This window comes from Artibeus jamaicensis, unplaced genomic scaffold (assembly GCF_021234435.1).
Source record: "Artibeus jamaicensis isolate MK-2021 breed Jamaican fruit bat unplaced genomic scaffold, CSHL_Jam_final contig_585, whole genome shotgun sequence".
NCBI lineage: Eukaryota > Metazoa > Chordata > Mammalia > Chiroptera > Phyllostomidae > Artibeus > Artibeus jamaicensis.
This window is the reverse complement of record NW_026521894.1, coordinates 13,586,688-13,610,426: the sequence shown is the minus strand read 5'-3', so window position 1 is coordinate 13,610,426 and position 23,739 is coordinate 13,586,688. Positions and strand designations below refer to the sequence as shown.

Genomic DNA, 23,739 nt, shown 5'->3' with positions numbered 1-23,739 from the left:
GAATTTTTATGTTTTTTTAGAAAATACCCAGATGTGTTCTAACTTTACCTTCTAGCGAAATGTCAAGTTAATACTTCTAATCTCCTTCCTAATGAGATTAGGCCTTGAGCACATTTTGCTACCTCTGAACGCTTTCTCTTGCACTGAGAGAAAGTGGCACACCGAGAAGCTGTCAGCAGCTCGGGGTTGGTGCAGAGTCTTCAAGAGTCTCCATCTCACCCCCTAAAATAAAAGCAAAACCAAAACCTCCTCCATAAAACAGCAAGCAATAGATTGCTTATATCTAGAGAAAACATTAAAGCAGGATTTCCTGCTTTCCTTAAAGCAGGATTGTGGAAGAATTCAGAACCTAGCACAGTGCCTAGTGCCTTATATGCACCCATGAGTATTTGTTGACTAAATTATGGCATTTGAGACTTCCGGCCAAGTTGAAGGCATAGGTAGATACACTGTGCCTCCTTGTGTCATCAAAAGAAGGACAACAACAAATTTAAAAACAACCAGAACTGACAGAAAATTGAACTGTATGGAAGTCAGACAACCAAGGAGTTAAAGAAGAAATGTTTATTTAGACTAGTAGAACTAGCAGAGATGGGCAGCCGGGGCAGAAAGGACTCCCGGCAAGGTGGCAGCTGGGGGATTGGGGCAGGTGATGTGGCTTCTGGCAGACTGGGCAAGGCAGTGGGCGGTCCTACATGTGCATGTGGATAAAGTGGGAGGAACAACTGGAGAGAGAAACAGGTGGTACAGTCCAGGTTTCCAGTGCAGGGGAGATAGCCTCAAAACCTCCCCCTGTAAAAAATCTGTGGGGGTTGAAGTGGTGGGAGAAACTCACAGGAGAGTTCACTGGAGAAACCTACAGGGTCCTTGAACATATACAAGCCCACCAACTTGGGAATCAGCACCAGAAAGGCCCAATTTGATTGTGGGTAGTGGGGGAAGTGACTGCCAAGAGCTGAGCAAGCACACTGTTCCCTCTTGGACCCCTCCCCCACATACAGCGTCACAATGCAGCAATGTGGGTTGCCCTGCTCTGGTGAATACTTAAGGCTCTGCCCCACACAATGGAACAGATGCTCTGAAGCCAAAAAATATGGCCCAAATAAAAGAATAGATCAAAGCTCCAGAAAAAATACAACTAAGTGATGAAGAACTAGCCAACCTATCAGATGAAGAGTTCAAAACACTGGTGATCAGGATGCTCACAGAAATGGTTGAGTATGGTCACAAAATATAAGAGTGAAGGCCATGCAAAGTGAAATAAGGGAACCAACACTGGAGGGAAGGAAACCAGGACTCAAACCAATGGTTTGAGGCAAAAGGAAGAAATAAACAATCAACCAGAACAGAACAAAGAAACAAGAATTCAGAAAAATGAGAAGAGGCTTAGGAACCTCCAGAACATCTTTAAATGTTCCAATATCTGAATCATAGGGGTGCCAGAAGGAGAAGAGGAAGAGCAAGAAATGGAAAACTTATTTGAAAAAATAATGAAGGAGGTCTTTCCTAAGTTGGCAAAGGAAATAGACTTCCAGGAAGTCCAGGAAGCTCAGAGTGTCCCAAAGAAGTTGGACCCAAGGAAGCACACACCAAGGCACATCATCATTATATTGCCCAAGATGAAACATAAGGAGAGAATCTTAGAAGCAGCAAGACAAAAGGAGAGAGTTACCTAAAAGGAGTGCCCATAAGACTGTGAGCTGATTTCTCAAAAGAAACCTTACAGGCAAGAAGGGGCTGAAAAGACACATTCAAAGCCATAAAAGGCAAGGACCTACACCCAAGATTACTCTATCCAGCAAAGCTATCATTTAGAATGGAAGGGGAGATAAAGTGCTTCCCAGATAAGATCAAGTTAAAGGAGTTCATCATCGCCAAGCCCTTATAAGAAATGTTAAAGGGACTTATCTAAAAAAAAAGAAGTTAAAGAATATGAACAGCAAAATGACAACAAACTCACAACTATCAACTGAACCTAGGAAAAACAAAATCAAAACCAAAAATGAAGGAAGCAAAGTACTAGAACAAGAACAGATTCACAGAAATAGAGATCACATGGAAGGTGATCAGCATGGTGGGGGCAGTGGATTGGGGGAAAAGGAACAGGGAATAAGAAGCATAAATGGTAGGTACAACATAGACAGGGGGAGGTTAAGAATAGTATAGGCAATGGAGAAGCCAAAGAGCTTATATGTATGACCCATGGACATGAACTAAGGTGGGGGGGATACTGATGGGAGGGGTGCAGTTACAGGGTGGAGCAGAATAAAGGGAAGAAAAAAATGGGACAACTGTAATAGCATAATCAATAAAATATATTAAAAACTAAAATAAATAAATGATAGCATTTGATTCTTTTCCTTTTGTGAGGTGTAATAATATATCACTATTAAAACCAGATACTTTAGATCTGGTATTTCTAATCCTACAATAACCCTACTATGTGGACATAATGATGTGTCTTTACAGGTAAACTGGCTCAGAGAAGTTCAGTAACTGCCCAGGGTCATGTATAGCTAGCTAGTAAGGGGTTTTTCTGAGATTCAACCCAGTCCTGCCCTAGACCAGTAGTTCTCAGCTCCAGCTAACCTTCAGAATCACCTAGCTTCATTTTAGAATTAGATCACTATTCCTGGAGGTGGGCCCAGCATCCGGTGTATTTTTTTTTAAAGCTTTTAAATGTCTATTCCAACCCTTTCTCATACAGCAGATTGGGTAACTGAGTTTCAGAGAGAGAATCCCACAGCTGAACCAGAGATGAGATGAAGAGTTTCCTAATCCCATGTTGCCCTCCGGGAGCTTATTGACAGGGACTGTTCTTCTGCCTCTAGCTGGCACCACACCTGCAAAGGGCCAGGGCTCTGCGGGCAGATGGTCCTTGTCTGCCCCCTGGTGGGCTAAAATGGCAAGGGACTACTATCTTGGGTAAAACTTAAAGGGTAAAAAGCTCTGAGACTGCTGTATTGATCAATCCAAACGCAGCATGTAGATTTATTTAGGCCTGCTGTTAAGTGGTGGGGCTTCACAGCACCCTGGTCCTTGGAAGGAGAAAACCACTTCATCAACACAGGAGCACCACCACTCTGGATCGGTGCAGCGCCTTGCTTCCACTGGCCAGCTTTAAACTGCATGAGGCACTCCCTCACCTAAGAACCCAGGGAGAAAATTTTAAATTTTTACCATACCTTTTATTAAGGCAGTAGAGTCTTGTGGTTCATCTCACAGGTTTTAGAGTCAAACACACCCAAGGACAAATTCTAACCACAATTTACTAATCTTATAAACTTTGGTGAGACACGTAGCACCTATAATCCTCAGTTTTATCTGTAAAACAGTCATTCTAGCCCTAATTCATACACTTAAGATTAAATGTGAACGTAAAGGGTTTGGCACTCTGCCTGGAACATATTAACCCCCCTCCACCCTCAGGTCCAGAAATGGTTATCACTATTAACACTGAAGTGGACCATGTTACCAGGCCTGGAAAACACTCTCAAATGAGACAAGAATATTTTCAGTGCCACCTTATATTATTTCTGCGTTGGGGTCTGCTTCTCCTCAGAGAGAACTTTTGGCTCCCCACACTCCCCTGGACTATAGCCTGCTATGTAGTCTCTCTCTGTGAAGAGAATCTAGAACTCTGATTTCCTTCATCAAAATAGTTCTGCATGTAGCCATATTCTCATTCCTGGGGGATCTGATGTGAAAAGGATGAGGGATGAGGAGGAACCAGCAAAGGAGACTGAGAATGGGCAACGAATGCGGCAGGAGAGAAACCAGGAGCGCGTTATCCTCGAGGCCACGGAGTGTCTCCAGATGAAGGCAACAGTCAACTGGGCCAAAGGCTGTGAGAAGCTGAGCAAGATGAGGATCTGGAATTGACGATCAAATTCCGCCAAGCAGGGGTCATGGGTGACCTGGAGAAAAACAACCTCGATGTGGTGGTTGTGAAACTCTGATTGGAGTAAGGCATTAGATATGTCAAGCATAGACTACTCTTTTGAGAAGTGCTTCTATCAAGAGAAGTGAAGAACTCAAGGGAGAAATAGTTTATCAAATGGAGAACATAGCAGCATGTTTATCACGCTGCTGGGAATGATCCAGTGTGAGGGGGAGACTGAGGAGGAGGAGGAGAGAGGGAAGTTGGGGGGTGGGAACCGGGAGTGGGTGCACAGGTGGAGCGCCCCCGCAGAGCAGAGGCAGGACTTAGGTAGGAGAACAGGGGGCAGGGCGGCGTCTGCGCACACAGACGCCCTCGGGTGGGTGGATGGAAGGGGAGCCTGTGCAAGCCCTCCCCGGATGCAGTGCTTTTGCAGGGCAGCAGGCAACAAGGTCATCAGTCAGTGAGAGTGGCTGTGTGAAGTAACGTGCCATCCAGTGACCAAGTGATGTGTTCGGTTTCAGAAACACAGAATAGGGATGGCAGTGAAGTCTAGTGGGTAAGAATCTTTTCGGAAAACACTTGTAAATAACCAGGTTCGCATGTAACTTCAGGGGAAATTCAAATAAAAATGAACACGTCATGTAATGCTCTAAAGTTTCTTTATTTCCTAATAACTATTGAAACCACTCTACAAAATGCTCTATAACACTATTTTAAAAAGCTTCTGAAACATTTAGGGTGGGAATTAGACCCTGTGTACCTATCCATCAAAACACCATGCACACACTTCTTAGAAGGTATTTAGCTTTGTGGAATTACTAACAGGTGATGGTACATTTTAGTTCTATATAACACAGCGAGAATTTACCCCAAGCATAGAACTTCAAAATAAAACAACACACATTTCTTTTGAACAGTGTCAGATTAAATTGTTTTGTTTTTCCAAGAAGTTAAAACTAGGTGCAACCTCCTTTCCCCAGTCACAGTTGCGAGCTCACAGAAGCCCTGTATTCCCGCTGCTCCTGGGATTTCTCCTCCAGCAAGGCCGAGGGTGACAGTTCGCGTCATCACAGGTAGAAGAGAGAATTGGCTAATTCCAAACTCGGTTCTTTGTGAACGCTCTGTGCCACCAGGAAGGTCAGCTTGTGTGCATACTGACACGGTGCGGGGATACTGATTAAGCCCTGCGAGGAAAATATATGGGTGGTAATTAGGAGGATAACTTGTTCTTCAAAGGGATTTTTCCTCTGAGATTCTTTCCTCTGCTAGTTAGTTACATGCAGAGATAGAATGTTTGTGAAGAAACAATAACTAGACTCCAACAACAGAGGGCACCCCGCTCACCAGGAACCTATGCTCACTGGGCAGAATGGGGTGGGGGCCTGGCTGGCTTCCTGGTGCTGGGAGCTGGGAGCTATCACACTTAGGGCCAATCTGTGATTCCTTCCATTTAATGTTTCAAGGGGCTCTGAATGAATCTTTGCCTTGGATTCTAACAGCAGCCCTTGGCCTCATGCACAGGCACACAGAACAGGGCCAGGCCCACTACTTTCCCACCAGACGTCTGAGCTTGCTCAACTTCCTCATCTGCAACGTGGAAATAACAATACGCTCATTTCCTCAGAGGTTTGCATAAGATAATGAATGTATATAATAAAGTCCTCTTGAAATTATAAATACTAATGTGTTAATAGCTATTCCCACTTCATTTCTATGACAGACTGGGTTTCCCCCACTGCGGACTCAGAGTCATTCATTCATTCATTCATTCATTCCTCCTTTGTGAAAGTCTGGCACTGTGCCAGGTGCAGGGATACAAAGGTAAACTGGGTGACAATTCCTGGGCAGGAAGCTTGAGTATCGGTACTCAAGTATTAGTAACAGCTGTCACTCACCGGCCAGTTGAAGTACAAGTGGCACAGCTTGAATGTAAGTCTCTGCATGTGGTCAGGCTTCAAGCCATTGTCATCGTAGATGACATTATAGTAAGTAGGATTCACAGTTCCCCGGCAGGCAGCCTGGCTGACCAAGTAAAAGTCGTACCTGAGGGGAAAATGAAATGAAAGTGAGAAAGAAGGCAAACAAAATAAGGCCAAACTTGAACAAAACACAGCAAATGTTCTGTTAGAAACAGGTTTTCTAAGAGCACTTGCCATTCAGGACGCGTGGCTTCTGAATCCACCACAGTGCCAAGTGGCGGGTTCTGTAAGGTGTGGTTCGCTTCCACAAAGAATCGTGGCATGCACTTCTTCCTGACCACGATTACCGACAGTTTGGAGCTGGGAACCAGAAAGACAGAACAGTAAGACGGAGAGAACTAAAACCAAGCCACGCAGCCCTCTGTTTCTCTTATTTGGTAATTTTGAGGAAATAAATGAATTAATAAATCCATTAGAAAAGCACTGCAAAAAGAAACAACCAAAAAAAAACCCCACCTCCAATCTCTCCTCTCCCAGAGACACATATTATACAATTTTTAAATTAGGGATTGGCCTCATTTGCTGCAAAACTGTGGTAGGTCCAGGCATTGGCTAGTTTATATTACTTAAAGGGGACAGGGAGGAATGGTTGATAGGGTAATCAACTTCAATTAGCACTTCTAAAAAAGATTTTCCAGAATTAGAGACAAGATTTTTAGAGACAAGATTTTTTTTTCCATTAGCAATCATCCCCCTTATTTTCACCTTCAGTCTTCCTCTCAATGTCTGAATAGCAAAGGGAGAGCCACCAGTCTCTCTGACTTCTCGAACCCTCACTCCTGAACATGCTCCTGAAAAGACAGATGGACGGGCCAAAGACACACTTGGGCCAAATGCTGAATGACGAGTGTTACAGTCAGCATCTGGTAAAGCCTAGGCCAAACCCAAACACTGGCCATCACAGGAGGAACTTCTGGGATGCAGAGACCACTGTGAAATTTCATGGTGATCTCTGGATTAACTTTCAATTAAACTGGTCATGTTTCTGATACTGAGACTTACAAGTCGATGTCACAGTGCAAGAAAACAAACTCCTTGGCACTGTCAGGTATTCCCCAAAAGGCATCTAGTGATTCTGAATTCACCTGAGGTCAGTGAGGAGCAAGAGATTTTGGCTCTGACAGTTTGGATGCAGCTGAAGGTGAAGTTGTCCCGAAGCTATTACGCTCTCCTTCCTAAGAGTCACTGATGAGGTCCAGACTTAGATCCTTTGTGGCTCTTGGCTGCGACACTTGGCCAGTGGGGGTGATGGTGTTGTAACCCTACATTCAAGTGGAGCGCTGTGCGCGGCTTGGAAGAAGATGCTTTCTGAATATTTTAAGATTACCATCCTCCTCCATTTTCCAGTTCTAATAATTTTCTTGCACTTGCCACTTGACATAATCAATATTGTTCTGAAAATGCTGTATGAAACAGGGGGTCTAGAAATGTGACAATGGAGCAAGGTGTCCCGTGCTTAGGACAGGGTGATTTCCAGACGCACCTCAGTGCTCACGGCACTCTCAGGCCTCTCAGCACCTGCCGTAGGCCTGAGCCGAGCAGCAGCGCCTGCACTGTGGAGGCTCAGCCCTGTGTGTGGGTTCGGGCCTTGAATCTGAAGCCATAGCTTATCTTTTCTCCGTGGCATGTTTGTATGTATGAAGCATCTTCACCAGCCAGCGGCCCTGCAGGCCTTCTGCTGAATTTCAGTGACAGCTGCTCTGTCTGGAGGATGTCACCTGCCTTCCTCCAGGTGCCACCACCCCAGGGCCCCAAAGCTCACACCACCCAGGCTATTTATGTCAAACCATCCCAAATACCCTCCAGTCTAGGGGAAATCGATTTGTCCAGATGCAGAAACAGAGATAAATTTACGTGCCTAAAAAAGACATGCTGCCATATAGTAATTCTAACAGAGAATGACGGATGTGCTGTAACTGTGAGTGCAGAGGAAAAACAGCAATACCTCGTACTCGACCTTGCTTCCGACAAACTGCTCAGCAGCTGTGGCACTTCGTATTCGATAAGTGTTTTTAGCTGACCATTCCCTACACCATCACGGTACACAACAATCCGGGCTGGCAAATCCTGATTGTACTTGTACCATTTGTTGAGTGCTCCTGCAGAATTTGGTGTAAGAAAAGAATGACTTGTCTGATGCCAGCAAAGCATAAAGTCCCCATTAAATATATTATTTAAACATTAAATATCAATGTTTAAATAGGTTTGCTATCTCAGACCACTGTGAAATAGGGTGATACCTAATTTGGGTTGTATTTGCAATAATATAAAAACAGATGACTTTAAGGAACATTCCTGCATCTTTGCTATTTAAGGAATCATAATGGTTTCTATGCCATAACAGATTCTTAAATGTAGCACATCACTTCAGTATAATTCTAATAGTTTACCAATAAATTAAATTTTAATTCATAGAATAGACAAATTCCTAAAACCAAAGTGATACTAATGCCGTTTCTTCAAGCCTTTAAGTCCTCTCAATAAAAAGAGACTGAGTAATTTTAGATAGTTTCCTTCTCTAATGAGCACAGATATGAACACACAGGAAAGAACTTGGCGGTCCCTCTGAAGGCATCTCTTCACATGGACTCACCCAAGTAGATCCCATGTCTCACTGCCAATGGGGCTTTAAAGACCCTTCCACCCACTGTACTAGAAATCACCGGAAGAGCAGGGACTGGACAGGGACTCCTACCCAACAGAAACTTTCCATGACCGCTAAAAAAAATACCAGGTTTTGAAGTGAGGAGAAAGTAATAAAATAATGTAGTAAAGATATAATGATTCTTTTTTGTGCGTATATATTGTATATGCAATTGCATTAGTTGATTGTCTAGGAAATTCATTTTAGTTTGATAGAAGATCATATATGTGAGTCCATTACCAACACATATCACCAAATCTACTATTTTAGGGGAAAAAAATCTTTACAACTTCTTACCCACACCCCCACACTCCCCCAAAAATGTTTAAAGATGGGAAAACACAGCTCAGGGGAGGGGCTGGGAATTGCAAGCACGCTGAGCAGGACTGACAAAGCCAGATCTGGGCCAGGTCCGTCTTTCTGCTGCATCACGCTGCGAGAGGGCGCCCTTCCCCCCTGCCGTCTTCCCCAATTCTCAGGCTATGCCACACTATACCCACTGACGTCCCGAAGGCTTCTCTCCTATTTCTAGACCTAACGCTGCTGGGTCACAATCCTCGTTCCTCTAGGGTAGGTTTCTTCTGGCCTTCCAACTATTTGCCAGAGCCACCAGTATTTACAAACTCTCCCTCCCCTGGCTTTCTGTTTATCACAGGCAGACAGACGACAATGTAAATTCTAGTCTGTTAGCCTCAGACAGGACACAGCTCTGGGGACGTCCAGCTGGCTGCCAGCTGACTCAGGCGGGCCTGGGGAGGTTGCTTCCTCCTATCCGGTCTCCTACAGACATGTGGACCTTGGATCTGAAGGGTCATCCTCACAGTCCACCACTTCTGCTATGCTTTTATTACCAGTCATGAAAACTTTTAAGCAATCTGCAACCTCAGCGGTTGTTCTCTGAAGGATACAGCGGGAAAACCACCTAAGGGAAGCAAAGAACATAAGTAAAGTTCAACTTCGAAATATCTACTATAAACATGCATCAGGGTTAAATTAAGAAACAGATATTATGGGTAAAAATCAATGTTGCTCATAATTTTGTATATGCTGTCTGATCACAATTAAAAACTCACCCTCCTCCAAAATGAAATTTATCAAAAAGAGAAACTAAAGCAATGTGCTGACATCAGACACATGTGGGTTCAAATCCTGGCTGGTACACTCATCAACCACCTGACTTTGCTATGTAAACTCAAGCTTCTGTTTCCTACCTGTAACAAGGAAATTTACAAGATGGTATGACAGTTTCTACCTCACACTGTTGTTGTAAAATTTAAATGATGTATATATGTATATATAGTGCTTAGCACAGTACTTGACACATAATAAGCAATAGAGGCCTCTATGCTATGATTATAAAGGAATTTTTAGTTTAGCAGGTCTTCTACTTTCAAAATAGTCAAAGATTTCTCAAGCACAAACTTCCACTTCTATTAGAGAGCCTTTCAAGCTTACAACCTTAACATGATTACCTTATTTAGATTTCAGAGGCAGATTTTCTTGCTAAAGTCATTAATCAGTTTAAAGCGCAAAGAAAACGAAGATCATGACAGGAATGAGCGTGCCCTCAACACTGCTGCAGTTCTCCGCGCCCACGCAACAGCGACGCAGTCAGCACGCGGCTAACTAGCTGGACGGCCTTCATCTGCCTGACTAGGGGAGTGACAGGCACAGCCGGGATCTCTATGAGCCTAGAATGAAGTCGGAGGCGTGCTGCTATTTTTCCTATTTCCCGCATTCCCAAATACATACCCAACCACAAATTTAATGGAGCAAATCCAACCGCTTAAGCCCAGGGAGAAGAAATTTTGCCAAAAGCTCCTTCAGCCTCAAAACATGGAATAGTGACAAATATCAAAATAATTCTAGAAACTATACTTTAATAAGAACTATGAGCTCATATTTAACATTAGCCCTAATCTTGCCTATGTTTCTAATAGCTGTGTGAACAACCATCATATCAAACGTCTGTGAGCATTAAGAATGATAAAATAGTCACAAGCATGTATTGAACATTTAAATGGAATAAGGGGCAGATGAGGATGCCAATCCAGCCAGTCCGATTTCTTAACTGCTGCACAGGATGCAGGTCAATTTCCCAGTACAATGCCTGAGAGAGTGCAGAAGTTAAAAAGTAAATGCACAAGAATTTCTACATAGCCATCATCTTAGGAATATGACTGGCATATGAGCAACGGCTTGTTCTAATGTATGTATAAAATAGTTTTTTAATGAGGCTATGTATTAGCCTCAATATTACCCCAATATTATCAATCACATTTTTAAATTTAGTATAAGTTATGACTGTAAGTGTTCATATTTCTTAAATGAGTAAAAAAATACAACCTATTCCTTGCTGTATAGTCTTTAATTAAGCCACAATTAATAGTCTAGATAGAAGAAGAATATGTTAGGCTAATTTTAAAACTACCTGGTGATTCTGAGGTTAACACTGGCCACGAATCCAACCACCACGGTTCCCTTGTTGAATGCATCTCTACAGACATCAATGCCAACTACCATCAGGGACTTTAACTGTAAAATTAAATTTTTCATGACTTAATGGGGTGAAGTATTGTTTCCCCAAACAATTGAGTTAATATGAAATTAAAAAAAAAATTATTGCCCTGGCTGGTATAGCTCAGTAGGTTGAGTGTGGGTGCGTGAACCAAAGGGTCGCTGGTTCGGATCCCAGTCAGGGCACATGCCTGGGTTGCAGGCTACGTCCCAGGTATAAGGCACACAAGAGGCAGTCACACATTGACGTTTATCTCCCTCTCTTTCTTTTTCCCTTCCCCTCTCACTAAAAATAAATAAGTAAAATCTTTAAAAATATATCTCTACTCACTTAATTATTCATGTTAAGCTAGGTGCCAGAGAGGTCAAAGTCCAGGTAAGGCTGATTATTAAACCAGAAGCCAAAGAGACTGACAGATGAGGGGAAGAATACGATACACACTTTGCTTAAAAGACTCACTAGAGTCTAAAATAGCAACTAACTTGTGTGGAGAAGGCCAGGGGCCATTGTTGGTTCAAAAGATTCTGGGAAGGCGGTCAGTCCATTTACCCGCTGCCTCTGGGATGAAGGAATCTGAAGAGGAATTTTCTCTTTCTTCTCCAGACCTCTAAGGAATACTCATCCTCACCTGGCTCTGTACCTCCAGAGGGGCCACTGGGAGTTGCCCCATGTGCTCTGTTCATAGAAACACAATGGCCAATAGTCCCTTATTTCTCTCATCCCCTCACTTCCTCCCACAGTGGCAATGGTTCAAGAAAGAGAGAGGACTTTCTCAGTTTTCAACACAGTTTGGAGGTTGAGCTCACAGACTCTGCCAGTTCTCCAAGGTCTTGGAGGAGCATCCAGGGTGCAAGGCCACTCTGAAAGTTGGTGCCTTGTGAAATCAGGTAAAAGCAGAGCCCATGGAAGAGATTTTAATAGCCGTCAGAAGGCTCCAAATCAAGTCCCTCCGAGTCTATGCCAAACTAGATTCTCTTTCATAAAATATCTGTTGCCGGTTTACCTGGAGTTCCCTGAGAGCAGGGTCCATGCCTCACCTTTGCGCACCTTCACGGTGGCTTGTGCACTGCTGAAACTCAGAGCAGAGGCTCAACAAGCAAAACAAATGCTTCTGGGGTCATGCAAAAATCTCTCTTACTTTGATTTGACTTTTAAAATGAATTAATCAATTGAAGGATTACTAAAAGGAAAAGAGTGAAGGCTCCTCACAGGAATCTCGACGGCCCACAGCTCGCCTCCGAGTTTACAGGTCATCTGCATGGCAATCTTGGTGGCGATACTCATCATCATTCCCTGTTTACTCAAGGTGTGAACCAGCACACACTGGCTTGGGACGGGGCAGTCGCAGCTCAAGTATTTTTTAATCGACTCGTAATAGCTCTGCTGACTGGAAGGCAGAATACACATTACCTAAAAACAAAATGAACAACAAGTCAATTTACTTACACTTAGAGATAGATTTATAAAGAAAAATTGAATACATGGATTCTCCAACATTCTTTGTCCTTAAGTTCTCAAGAAAAAACAATGAACATGCCTCCAGGTCTTTAACTTTGACAATTACGGCCATTTGAAAGGCCTTCTCATCAGCCATCCACTCCACCAAGCCCCACTCCAGGCTTACCTTCCCCATCACCCTTGGCTTTCCCTTCCCCTTCATCTCTCTACTGGTTTGATTCTGTTAGTGCCCTCAAGTTCCCTTGTAGCCTAGCTCTTGCCCCAGCTCCCTCCCCGCTTTCTCCCTGCCCTTCTTCTGTGGCTCCAGCTCTCATTCCCTCTGCCTCCCAGCTTCACCCACAGAAAAAGAATCGGCTTACAATGTGGTATTTTCCCCATTAGGAACTGAACAACCAAAAATTTTTTTAAACATTTTTTTTGTTCACTGGTACTCGAAAATGGGGATATGGGAAGTGGGAAAATAAAGAGAAAGAAACTTCAGGTATTTTTTAGTTCCGCCCATCTCTGTCACTGCCCCTATTTCTTATCAGGTTTCCCTCACAGAAGGATCGCCCCTGGACTACCTCTGTCTCCTTTCTAGCTCCTATTCCCTACTTTCAACCCCCCCAAATTATAGAAAAGATAGTCACTCTCACAATTAGCAAAAGAAAACAAATGAAGTGATTTTTTTTCACCTACAGATCTGTTCAAAATCATAATCCCACTAAAATTATTTACAATTCATTAATAAAGTGGGGAAAAGTATTTTTAAATTGTCAGCAAAATTCTCTTAGGAGCCTTCCTTCCTTTCATCCTGTGAGTTTGGGGCCAAGCAAGCTCAGTGGCAGAACAAGGCAGGCGCCCGATGGGACCAGGATAGAAAGAAGGCAGAGCCAAGTGAGACCGGTCACATATCAGGGTTGGAGAAGCAAGCAAATGTTTGGTGATTAATGGCAGCTGAGTTACTCTCTATCAGAGAAGGGGGGTACAAATTTGGAAAGGAGAATGCTTTTTTGTGGCATTGAGATGGAACTGGAGGCATGCACATGTTTTTAATATATACAGATACACAGAGTATAAAATAGGTGTAGTTGTCCATAATGTATATGTGTGTATGTACACATAAACACATACATACGAGTATTTGCCCTCATCTGCCCACTGAGACAGCCTGCAACAGCGACACTCCAGGAGCAAATGAGCTCATCCAATGCCCAGACCTTGGTTTCCAAACACTCTTCTCCACCCAGAGGAATCAGGGCTCATGAGAGAACCTTCTGATTCCACAGCTGGGCAACAAAACTTCAGGTTTAACTTGGAATATCTTTTTTTAAAATATCTATTTTATTGATTATGCTATTACAGTTGTTCTATTCCCCCCTTCATTCCCCTCCACCCTGCATACCCCTCCCCCACCATTTCCCCCTTTAGTTTATGACCACGTGTCTCAGGTTCTTTAGATTCTATATTTCCCATACTATTCTTGCCCTCCCCCCATCTATTTTCTACCTACTGTCTATGCTACTTATTTTCTGTACCTTTTCCCTCTTTCTCCTCTTCCCACTCCCCTGCTGCTAACCCTCCATGTGATCTTCATTTCTATGGTTCTGCTCCTGATCTAGCTGTCCTTAGTTTGCTTTTGTTTTAGGTGTGGTTGTTAATAACTGTGAGTTTTCTGTCCTTTCACTGTTCATCTTTTTTATCTTCTTTTTCTTAGGTAAGTCCCTTTAACATTTCATATAATAATGGCTTGGTGATGATGAACTCCTTGAATTTGATCTTATCTGAGAAGCACTTTATCTGTCCTTCCATTCTAAATGAAAGCTTTGCTGGATAGAGCCATCTTGGCTGTAGGTCTTTGGATTTCATGACTTGGAATACTTATTTCCAGCCCCTCCTTGCCTCTAAGGTCTCTTTTGAGAAATCAGCTGACAGTTTGATGGGAACTCCTTTGTAGGTGACTGTCCCCTTATCTCTTGCTGCTTCTAGTAGTCTCTCCTTCATTTTAATCTTGGCTAATGTAATTATGATGTGCCTTGGTATGTTCCCCCTTGGGTCCAACTTCTTTGGGACTCACTGAGTTTTCTGGACTTCCTGGAAGTTTATTTTCTCTGCCAGATTGGGGAATTTCTCTTTTATTATTTATTCAAATAGGTTTTCCACTTGCTCTTTCTCTTCCCATTCTGGTACTCTTATAATTCGGATGTTAGAGCGTTTAAAGATGTCCTGGAAGTTCCTAAGCCTCTCCTCATTTTTCTGAATTCTTGTTTCTTCATATTTTTCTGTTTGGTCATTTTTTTCCTTCCTTCTGGTCTGCTCCCTTGATTTGAGTCCCAGTTTCCTTTCCATCACTATTGGTTTCCTGTGCAATTCCCTTCATTTTAATTAGTTTAGCCTCCATTTGTTCCTCTAATTTGTGACTAAAACCAACCAGTTCTGTGAGAATCCTGATCACCAGTGTTTTGAACTGTGCATCTGAAAGTTTGGCAATTTCTTGTTGGCTTAGATTTATCGGCTCTGGAGCTTTGAGTTCTTCTTGAGCCATGTTTTGGTCTGTTTGTGCCTGTTACATATGAGGAGCAGAGAGCCTTAGTTGTTTACCAGGGTGGGGCCACCCAGGTTGCTGGGTTGTGATGCTGTATGTGGGGGTGGGGTCAGACAGGGACAATGGCGGTCCTCTCTGCTGCTTCCCGCTGTTGGGGCCTGCATGGTCTGTCTCACTGCTCGCTCCTTTACCTGGTTTATCTGCATGTGAATGTGTGACCGAGATCAGCCTGCCACCTTGCGCCCTCAGTGGGTCTGCCTGTTGCTACTCCACACCTTGGACCCGCCCATGGCGGCTGCCTGCGTGCCTGGGTCATGCGCCTGGGTCAGTCAGGTGGATCTTTCCTGCCCGAGCCAGCTCTGCTGCTGGCTCTGCCCCTCTTACTGGTCTGGCTGAATGGTTCGTTGTTGTTGGACATCTGTATAGTTCAATTTTCTGTGGTTTGGCTGCGTTTTTGTTGCTAAAACTTTGTTGTTTTTAAACTTGGTTGTGTGAGAATGCACAATGTTTCCACCTACGCCTCCATCTTGACGGAATTCCTCTTAACTTGAAATATCTTACTGTACAAGACAGTAAGGGTGTGTTCCAAGAAAATTGGGGAAATGTCAAAAGGCTTGGATGGAGCTTTCACAGGAAAACCCAAGGACAATTTGGCATCAAAATAAATAATAGCTGTCATGGACTTTAAGTTAGTAAATAGGAATGCACACTGATATAAATAGATGAACAACAAAATGGAGAGAAAAGGAAGCTTTTCTTTATAAAGTAATACCACCTAATAAATGTAGAAGGAAGTATGGAATCAGAAGGCCAAGACAGGCAACCATCAGAGTATTAACGAGTTCAGACAAGAATGACCAACGGAGTGCTCGCTTCAGCAGCACATGCACTGAAACTGGGATGATTTAGAGACCAGCCTGGCCCCTGTGCAAGGCCGACACACAAATTTGTGAAGTGTTTCATGTGTTTAAACACATGTATTTGTAACAACAACAAAACAGAACTACCAATGGATTCTAAAATGAGTGGATAGGCGTTTGATGAGGAACAGATATTCACATAGTGCCGAAGTACCTCCCTACTAAAACAAACCAACCCTAACTAAGTACAAAGAGAAAAAGAGTAACTTGATGGTGGAAAGTTGACCAATACCACCTTAATCAATGGGGTACTGATAGGAGGAAGTAAAAACAAAAAATCGTACTTCTGCCAAAACTGCATAACCTGAATTTAATCAAAAGGAAACATCAGACAAACTCAAATTGAGGGACATTATATACATAATTGGTCCATACTCATCAAAATTAGAAGGTCATCAAAGATGAGGAAAAATGATGGAACTGTTCCACGTTGCACATGAGACTAAAGAGATCAGACCACTACGTGCAACACATTAGATCCTCTTACTAGAGAGGATGTGTTTGAGATGAATGGAGAAATGTTCAGAGTCTGTGGATTAGCTGGGCATATTTACTCTTGGTGTTGATGGTTGTCTTATGGTTCTCAGGAGAGCGACCTCATTTGCAGGGAATACGTACTAAAGTATTCAAGGGTAATAGAACATCATGTCTGTAATTCAATCTCAAATGGTTTTAGAAAAAAATAGATTTAGATATATAGAATAATAGATGATTGATAGAAAAATAGAAAATGATAAAGCAAATATGATAAAATGTCAACAGTTGGGGACTCTGAGTGAACAGTATATGGGAGTTTTTGTACGAGCAACTTTTCTATAAGTTTGACTTTATTTTTTAAATTAAAAAAATGCTCATAGTGTGAGAATTTTCTTTATCTAACATCACATCCTCATGGGCCATTTTTTTTGTGTGTATTTGACTAAAAGAGCCAGAGCGCTCTGCGTGCGATATGAGTGGGAATGCTGGGAGCTGGGATGAGTGAGCTCGGGAGGTCAAGGAGACGGGACAGGAAAACAGCTGCAATGAAGTGCAAGGCTGAGACCAAGGAACACGAATGGGTGTGAGATATTTTTAAGAACAGGGAAGTCCATTTTAACCTACCTGCAATGGTGAAATGTGATGTCATTATTCCTTGGCCCCAAATGCTCTGCGAAGTCAGCCTCACACCACACACGCACACACACACACACACACCTACTCTGAGAAATGAGGCAACTGTGGCTCATTTCTCACATGAGCTCATTTAAATCCCCCAGGGTAATAAAACGCAGGAGGAAATGGCACTCACAAAAGATGAAACACACCCAGGAGGGCAAGAATTCAGAGGAAGCAAAAATATGGGGTCACGGGCGACATGCCAACACCTGGGTGACGTGGAACACAGGTGCCCCAACATTTAAGGGATACAGTAGGAGTTAATTATCTTAAATCTTAAATAAAAGATGACTCCTCCAATAAGTGAAGAAATATGTAGACATCCCAGAGGCTGATACAGGGGTAACCAGGAGAATTTTAAACTAAATAGACATATAAAAGAGAAATAAAATATTGATTAAAATACAAGGGTTAATACTTTCTTGGGTTCTTGGAGAAATGCACAGCAATCTGTAAACATATCATGGGAGACTGTGTTCAGATTCTTTCAAGACTGTCATACATATTGAAAAATAGAAATTATACAGCAAAACATAAAATGACCCTGTACTCACCAACTGAACATCAGGATCAACGTGTTTCTGTATGGCGCCAAGAAATGCAGCTGGATTTTCTTGTACTTTCATGCTACGTAAAAAGAGTAATTTTGAACATATAAAATTCTTCTCTGAGTAGCACATAACCATATGGAGTTAAAATAATACAAATGTATTTTTATAACAGACTAGCAATTTGAGAAAAAATTATCAGAGAGAAGTGACAAGCTTTTGAGTCTAAAATTGTTTCTTCCACTATAAGACATGCCAGAAATATTTAATAATCATTTATATTAGCTTTAAAATAGTTCGGTGGCAAATAAAAATTTTGGAATTGTACAGAATCCCTATAATTAATAATTCTGCTGCTCAAAATGAGGTTAAAAATGAACTTTTAAAATCACCAGTCACAATATCAAGTGTCTGAAACGAGATTTAAATTAAACTAGGATTAAGATTCCTCTAATACCGAATCTCCATAAAGAACTTTAAAATGAACTGTTTCAAAAATCATCAGGTTAATGAGACCAAGATGTTCAGCCATTCTTGAATCTGTATGATTCAGGCTAAAAGCTTTTCTTTTCTTCCATGACAGCTTGTTTGGAGCTTAGACTATTTAGCCTTTGTCAATCAAACAGTGAGCAAGTACTTATCAATTATCTGTTCGGTGCTTAGAGCAAGTTATGGGGCAGAGGCAACAGAAATGATTCCCACTCAGAGGAATTTATAAATCCACTTACTTTATGGAGAATCACCCTCTCTTAAGTGTGTATGATTGCCTGGCCCGGTTCCTGGTGGCCTTTTAAAACTTGCCCGCCAGAGGGCAGGACCACTCTCTCCTACTTGCGGATTCCAATCAGCTGTAGGAATGTCTTAACAGCTCTTTAAACCACTCAAAACTTCTGACTTTTCCAATTCAATCTCTTGAATCAGACTCAACCACTATCTCACTGTCCATTCCTTTTAAAGCCATCTGGTAAATGTTTCAGATGGGAGAAACTATTCATATAAATATAACAGGTAAATGAATACTTCATGGGGGTTGAGGGGTGGGAGGGAAGGGTGGGATAAAATACAGACTTTCAAATAAAACAGGCCAGGAACAGAAGATGGACATGAACTTGCTCATGGAACTGGTGTTCAGAAGATGCCAGCCCAGGGTCTGCTGAGTGTGGCTTCTTACATTAATCTTTTCCTGCCTTATTAATTAGTTTATAGTTTAAGAGAAATGAGAGCAGGTGAAACTCAAACCAGGCAATCTGTTAACAGATTTGATAAGAGGAGAATTCTAAACTACGGTATAAAATGAGACTGGGTTATCTGTGGTTTTCCACAGTGCATGCACTGCTGATGTAATTAATTAGCAACCATGTGTGTAAAGAATGATTTCCCACCCTGCCAATAAGGACATCTGCATCTGCACCATAACAAAGAAAAAAAGTGTCTATCGCTCCTCACTAAGTATATCAAGATCAATAAATGAGGCATGACCAACTTCATGACTTTACCAAAGCAAAGCAATATTCGGTTTGAGTGTGCTTGTCTGTACGGATCCCTGTCTAGACTCAAAGTAACTCCTTCATCTTTCTCATCCCTCCAAACCGGCCCAGTGTCTAACACACAGCAGGTACTCAATAAGTGTTCAAAAACTAAGTGAACGACCTTGGTTTAATCAGAAAACTGTTTAAATGACTAATTTTATTCTATAGTAATGGAATCAGAAAACTTATTTCAAATCTATGTTTACATTCAATTTTAAAGCCTAAAATGTATGAAGTGAGTCAGGAAATGCAACTTAATTTTTTTAAATATCCTGCTTGCTGTTAAGTTTTATAGATAACTGCTATTTTCCTATAATATGAGAGAATTAAAGGAAAAAAGTTGAATAGGTAATATATGAATTTATACCTGAACTAGCAATGAAAAAACCTCAAGGTAATGAGACTATTGCCTAAAAAGCTGGAAAAAAAGTTTTACAAAGACCAACATAAAGTATATTTTAGCTGTATAAAATTTAATCATAGCAAAAATGTATTTACTTACAACTCTTTTCTTGGCACTTCAAATTAGGAAACTCTACTGATAAAGACGCTTTTATAGCTACCTGAGCCCTTATTTCCTAGCTCCTGACCAAACCGAATTACTATATTAAAGAGGCTGGGATGATTTTCAGTGTATTCTCACATTTTGGGGTAGTCCACATTAAATCCCATAGAACTTCCAACTCTTCTTAGGCAGCCCAGAAAGTTCTCAGTCACATTTTCAGCTCTGTTGCTACATACAATCAACCATTTATTCAGAGATTTTGCACTTAAAATCTTGCAAGTTCGAATATCCTTGGACCAATCAGCAGCAGACACGGGTTGACACTGAGAAAAATAATGATCACGACAGGGTTGAACACATTTATTCAGACAGCAATTCAATAAAGACAGTGAGGATGGTCCACATCTATCCTAAAAAACTATTTTGAACTATTTGCTGTTCAGGCTCAAAACTTCAATCCAGGCACTCACTGCACATCTGAACAGAATGCATGTGCTTCCTGGGAGCGGAGGCATCCGAGCACCATCCCAGATCGGCCACTCCATGGCTGCAGAGCCTTAGACAAGTCCCTTTACTTCACAGGCCTCCACTGTGTGCAAAAAAAAAAAAAATCATCTGGTTCAAAGACCTGTAGGTTCCTTTCCAGCTCTAAGAATCTCTGACCTTTATTATGAATGGCGGCTCAGGCGAGCAGGCTGTCTGTCCAGTTTGGTCTCTTTAATCTAGGCATCTGGGTCACTCAAATAGAAAATGCTGATTACTGATACTCCACGTCGTCATACTAAAACTAACAACCCTACAGGGCGGTTAAGGATATATTTATGCAAGGAGTAGCTACACCTAGGAGCAAAGATAAGGCCAGGACACAAGCTCCTCGCCCACTCTTGGAAGGTTCCCCAGGTAACAGGAAAGAGAAGCGCTCTGCACTGAAAAGGGGAGACTTTAAATTGGATACACTGGTCCCAGCCTTCTATGTATATCCATGGACTGGAGGTGAATGGAAATATCCTTGGTATTGTGAGCTGGGAAGAGCTGCTGTTAGAATTTAAAAGAAACACACTATAATCTAATTCCTTGCTGCTCAAAGTGTTGTATTGGAGCAGCATGGCTCTCTCCTGAGAGCTTGTTAGCAATACAGAGTCCCAGGCCCCATGCTGGACCCTCTGAATCAGAATCTGCTTTTTAATAAGTTCCCAGGTGATTCATCTGCACACGAATGTTTAAGAAGCCTTGTAATCCCCTTGTTTTACAGACCCCAAAGCTGTGGATGGGAGAGGTTATGGAGCCAGCTGGTGGCAGTGACAGGTTTAGAATGCTGGTCTTCTTGATGTTGCAACCAGAGCACTTTTCACCAAGCACTCTGACTTCTGACCACCCGCCATCCTCAGGTGGCCAGGCAGGGACTCCACTCCAGAAAGAGACCTCAGGCTGAGAATGGAGGGGAAGGGTTAGCCCCTCCATGGAGGGTTCCATCTGGAGCCAAGGTTTAGTCCCTCCCTTTATAGCCGAAATGAGGAGAGTCACGCCTTCTCACCTACACTCCTATCCATTATGGGCAGGCAAAAGACCCAAGACAAATGCCCATGGCCCACTCTGAGGTCCATGAACCTCTAGTTTACTCATCTCCTAGAACCCAATTTCAGAAAAGCAGACTCGGTCAAGAAGTCGATGACCCAGCCACATGTAGCTGCCTACCGCCACCTTGAGGAAGCAGGTTCTCCCATTTTATGTTCCTTCTATGGAGCCCTGTTTCCATGCAAAAAAAAAAAAGTAAAAAAAAAAAAAAGCTGACAAATAGAAGACTTTACTTATGGAAATAATGAGACAGGTCATTTTAATATTTAAATTCAAATCCTGTTTCATATGTGGAGCTAAAATTGAGCTTCTCTTTACTGATTCCTGACCAAAATCCTAAGCGGGGCCTACATTTTAGTACTTTAGATAATTGTGTGTGGGTTTTTTTGTAATGTATTTATAAGTAGTTGTTTTCAGCTTCTCCAATAAGGTTTTGATAATTTAGAATAGATTATCAAAAATAAATGATGAAAATCCCCATTCTGCCAACACAAACCAACTGCTGCTTAGTTTAAACTAATGTTTAAACATGTCAGTTTATTTTATCAAATAGGGCAAGAAGAGAGCCTTTAAAATGAATAAAATATAACTGAATTTTAAAATGTGAAAAGTAGAAATGCAATGCACAGTTTTTGTGTAAAATAGATTCATTTCTTCCACGGAAGCCTGAAAGAGCCAATGATGGGCCTCTTCAAGTTTCAGAACATCGTTCCCCCTAAATGCTATGGCCGGGGATGAGATGTATGTGAATTTCTTCATGTTTATGCCAACTGGGCAGCCTTTTACGTTGGGATAAAAACAAGTCTGGTATCAGGAAACATAATTTATTGAAATTAACCCTCACCAGCTAGCAGAATTTTCCCAGGTAGAATGAATTTTTTTTAATAACATAAGGGTATTATAATACTCGATAGTAGATGGGCATGTTTTAATTACAATGGCTTGAAATGCCATTTTTTAATGTGTCTTTAAATGTGACACATCACACAGATGGACATAAATCGCATGCTCTTGGGGCCACTAAGCCCATGCAAGTACACTGAAATTAAAGAGGAAAAGAGAGGGGACCTCAAGGTTTAGGACAAAGGGAGCATAGAGAAACCAAATGAATATGATAAGCCCACGTAGTCACTCTGGCATGTGATTAAACTTACACACAGTCAAGTCAATTACTGTTAAATAAAAATAAAATCACAGCACTTACTATGTGGCCTTGCACTAGTATTTTTTCTGAAGGCACAACCCGGCCAGTCAGTGACATCTGGCATCCGAAATTTAGCCCCCAGGTCTCCAGCTCAAAACGAGCATCCTTGTTTCTGTGGCGAGAGTTGAGTGTTAAGTCACTAACGTGCTTCTTTTCTAAAGAACTCTCATCATTAGAGACAATTAAAACTTACTGAATTATTCAGAGGCTGATTTTTTTAGGATTCCTGACTTCTATTTCTACCCACTAGTATTTTTTCCTCCTGGTCTATAGAATTATGGGCATGAGATCTGGGACTTGCAGGGATGGAAAAGGCTCCCAGGGTGGCACACTGGCTGGTGAAATGGGCCTTGGAGCCAGACAGACAAGGGCGTACCTCCTCCTGCTGACATTTAAGAATACGAGACCCTGATCAGACTTTTAACTTTTTAATCTGTGGGTTTCTTCTTGGAAAAATGTATGGATTATAAAACTAGCTACTTCATAAGGCTGATATGAAGATTAAATACGATGATACATGGCAAGTGCCACCACAGTGACTGGCAGATGCTGCGTGCTCAGCAGAGGTAACATACTATCCCCAATAATAAACTTAATAAAGAGATATTGTGGAGACATCTTCTGGGAATAACTGAATTTGTGGCTTGAGAGTAGACAGAGGATGATACAGAAGAGGAACACGAGAACCTTATGCTTCAGAAGAGTCACAGGATAGACTGGACAGTGGAAAGACTAAGAGAAGAATATTAGTACTAGTAATAATAATCACTTTATTTATCTGCGTAGTACTTTGAGGTTATAACTTAATGAGCTTTAATTATAGTTCATGTATTATTGCATTGGATTATCATATATATCGTAGATTATGATACATACGGTCATCGCTACTGGCTATGAGCTCCTTGAGGAGAGCAGTCATACTGACTTCGGGCTCTGGCCTGGGCCCAGTGTGCTGAGGCCAGTCGGCTAAGATCTGAACATGCCTGACCCTGACTGACTGTTGGGGGTCTGGAGTGGTTTTAGAGCATTTTGTTTTTAAAGTTACAGTCCTCTTTCCTCTTCTTCAGACTTTTATGCAGAACCTAAATGCATTCAGTGGATGAAGCAGAGCCATCTAGCTGAAGGAGGGTAGTTCTGCCGGAGCAGCCTTCACCTGCCTCCCTGCAACCTGTAGACCTGGGTTATCCTGGGTGACCCTCTGACCCTGGACAAAACAATTCAAAAGTGTCTTGATCTGAATCGATAGAAATGAGACATTTTCATCAGGGAATGCAACGTTTTATAGATCATCCAATTC

The 23,739-nt window shown here is 42.1% G+C and overlaps 1 protein-coding gene and 1 non-coding gene across 2 annotated transcripts in view; one reads left to right on the top strand and one right to left on the bottom strand.

Annotated features, from left to right (window-relative positions):
• Nucleotides 1-4,556: 4,556 nt before the first annotated feature.
• The window catches only part of PIWIL4 (piwi like RNA-mediated gene silencing 4), a 49,492-nt gene continuing 30,309 nt past the window's right edge, over nucleotides 4,557-23,739 (bottom strand). Inside the window, exons 11-20 of the mRNA XM_053670460.1 lie at nucleotides 22,443-22,554; nucleotides 19,802-19,986; nucleotides 17,636-17,708; nucleotides 12,234-12,434; nucleotides 10,938-11,041; nucleotides 9,358-9,428; nucleotides 7,808-7,961; nucleotides 6,037-6,162; nucleotides 5,779-5,926; nucleotides 4,557-5,067 (exon numbers count right to left, since the gene is read on the bottom strand). Of these exons, the coding sequence (XP_053526435.1) occupies nucleotides 4,951-5,067; nucleotides 5,779-5,926; nucleotides 6,037-6,162; nucleotides 7,808-7,961; nucleotides 9,358-9,428; nucleotides 10,938-11,041; nucleotides 12,234-12,434; nucleotides 17,636-17,708; nucleotides 19,802-19,986; nucleotides 22,443-22,554 (1,291 nt within the window). The 3' untranslated portion in view covers nucleotides 4,557-4,950. The remainder of the gene's footprint in view (nucleotides 5,068-5,778; nucleotides 5,927-6,036; nucleotides 6,163-7,807; nucleotides 7,962-9,357; nucleotides 9,429-10,937; nucleotides 11,042-12,233; nucleotides 12,435-17,635; nucleotides 17,709-19,801; nucleotides 19,987-22,442; nucleotides 22,555-23,739) is intronic.
• LOC119062475 (U6 spliceosomal RNA) lies at nucleotides 15,872-15,975 on the top strand. The gene has a single exon (XR_005084978.2). It is a non-coding gene; the product is annotated as a U6 spliceosomal RNA (small nuclear RNA).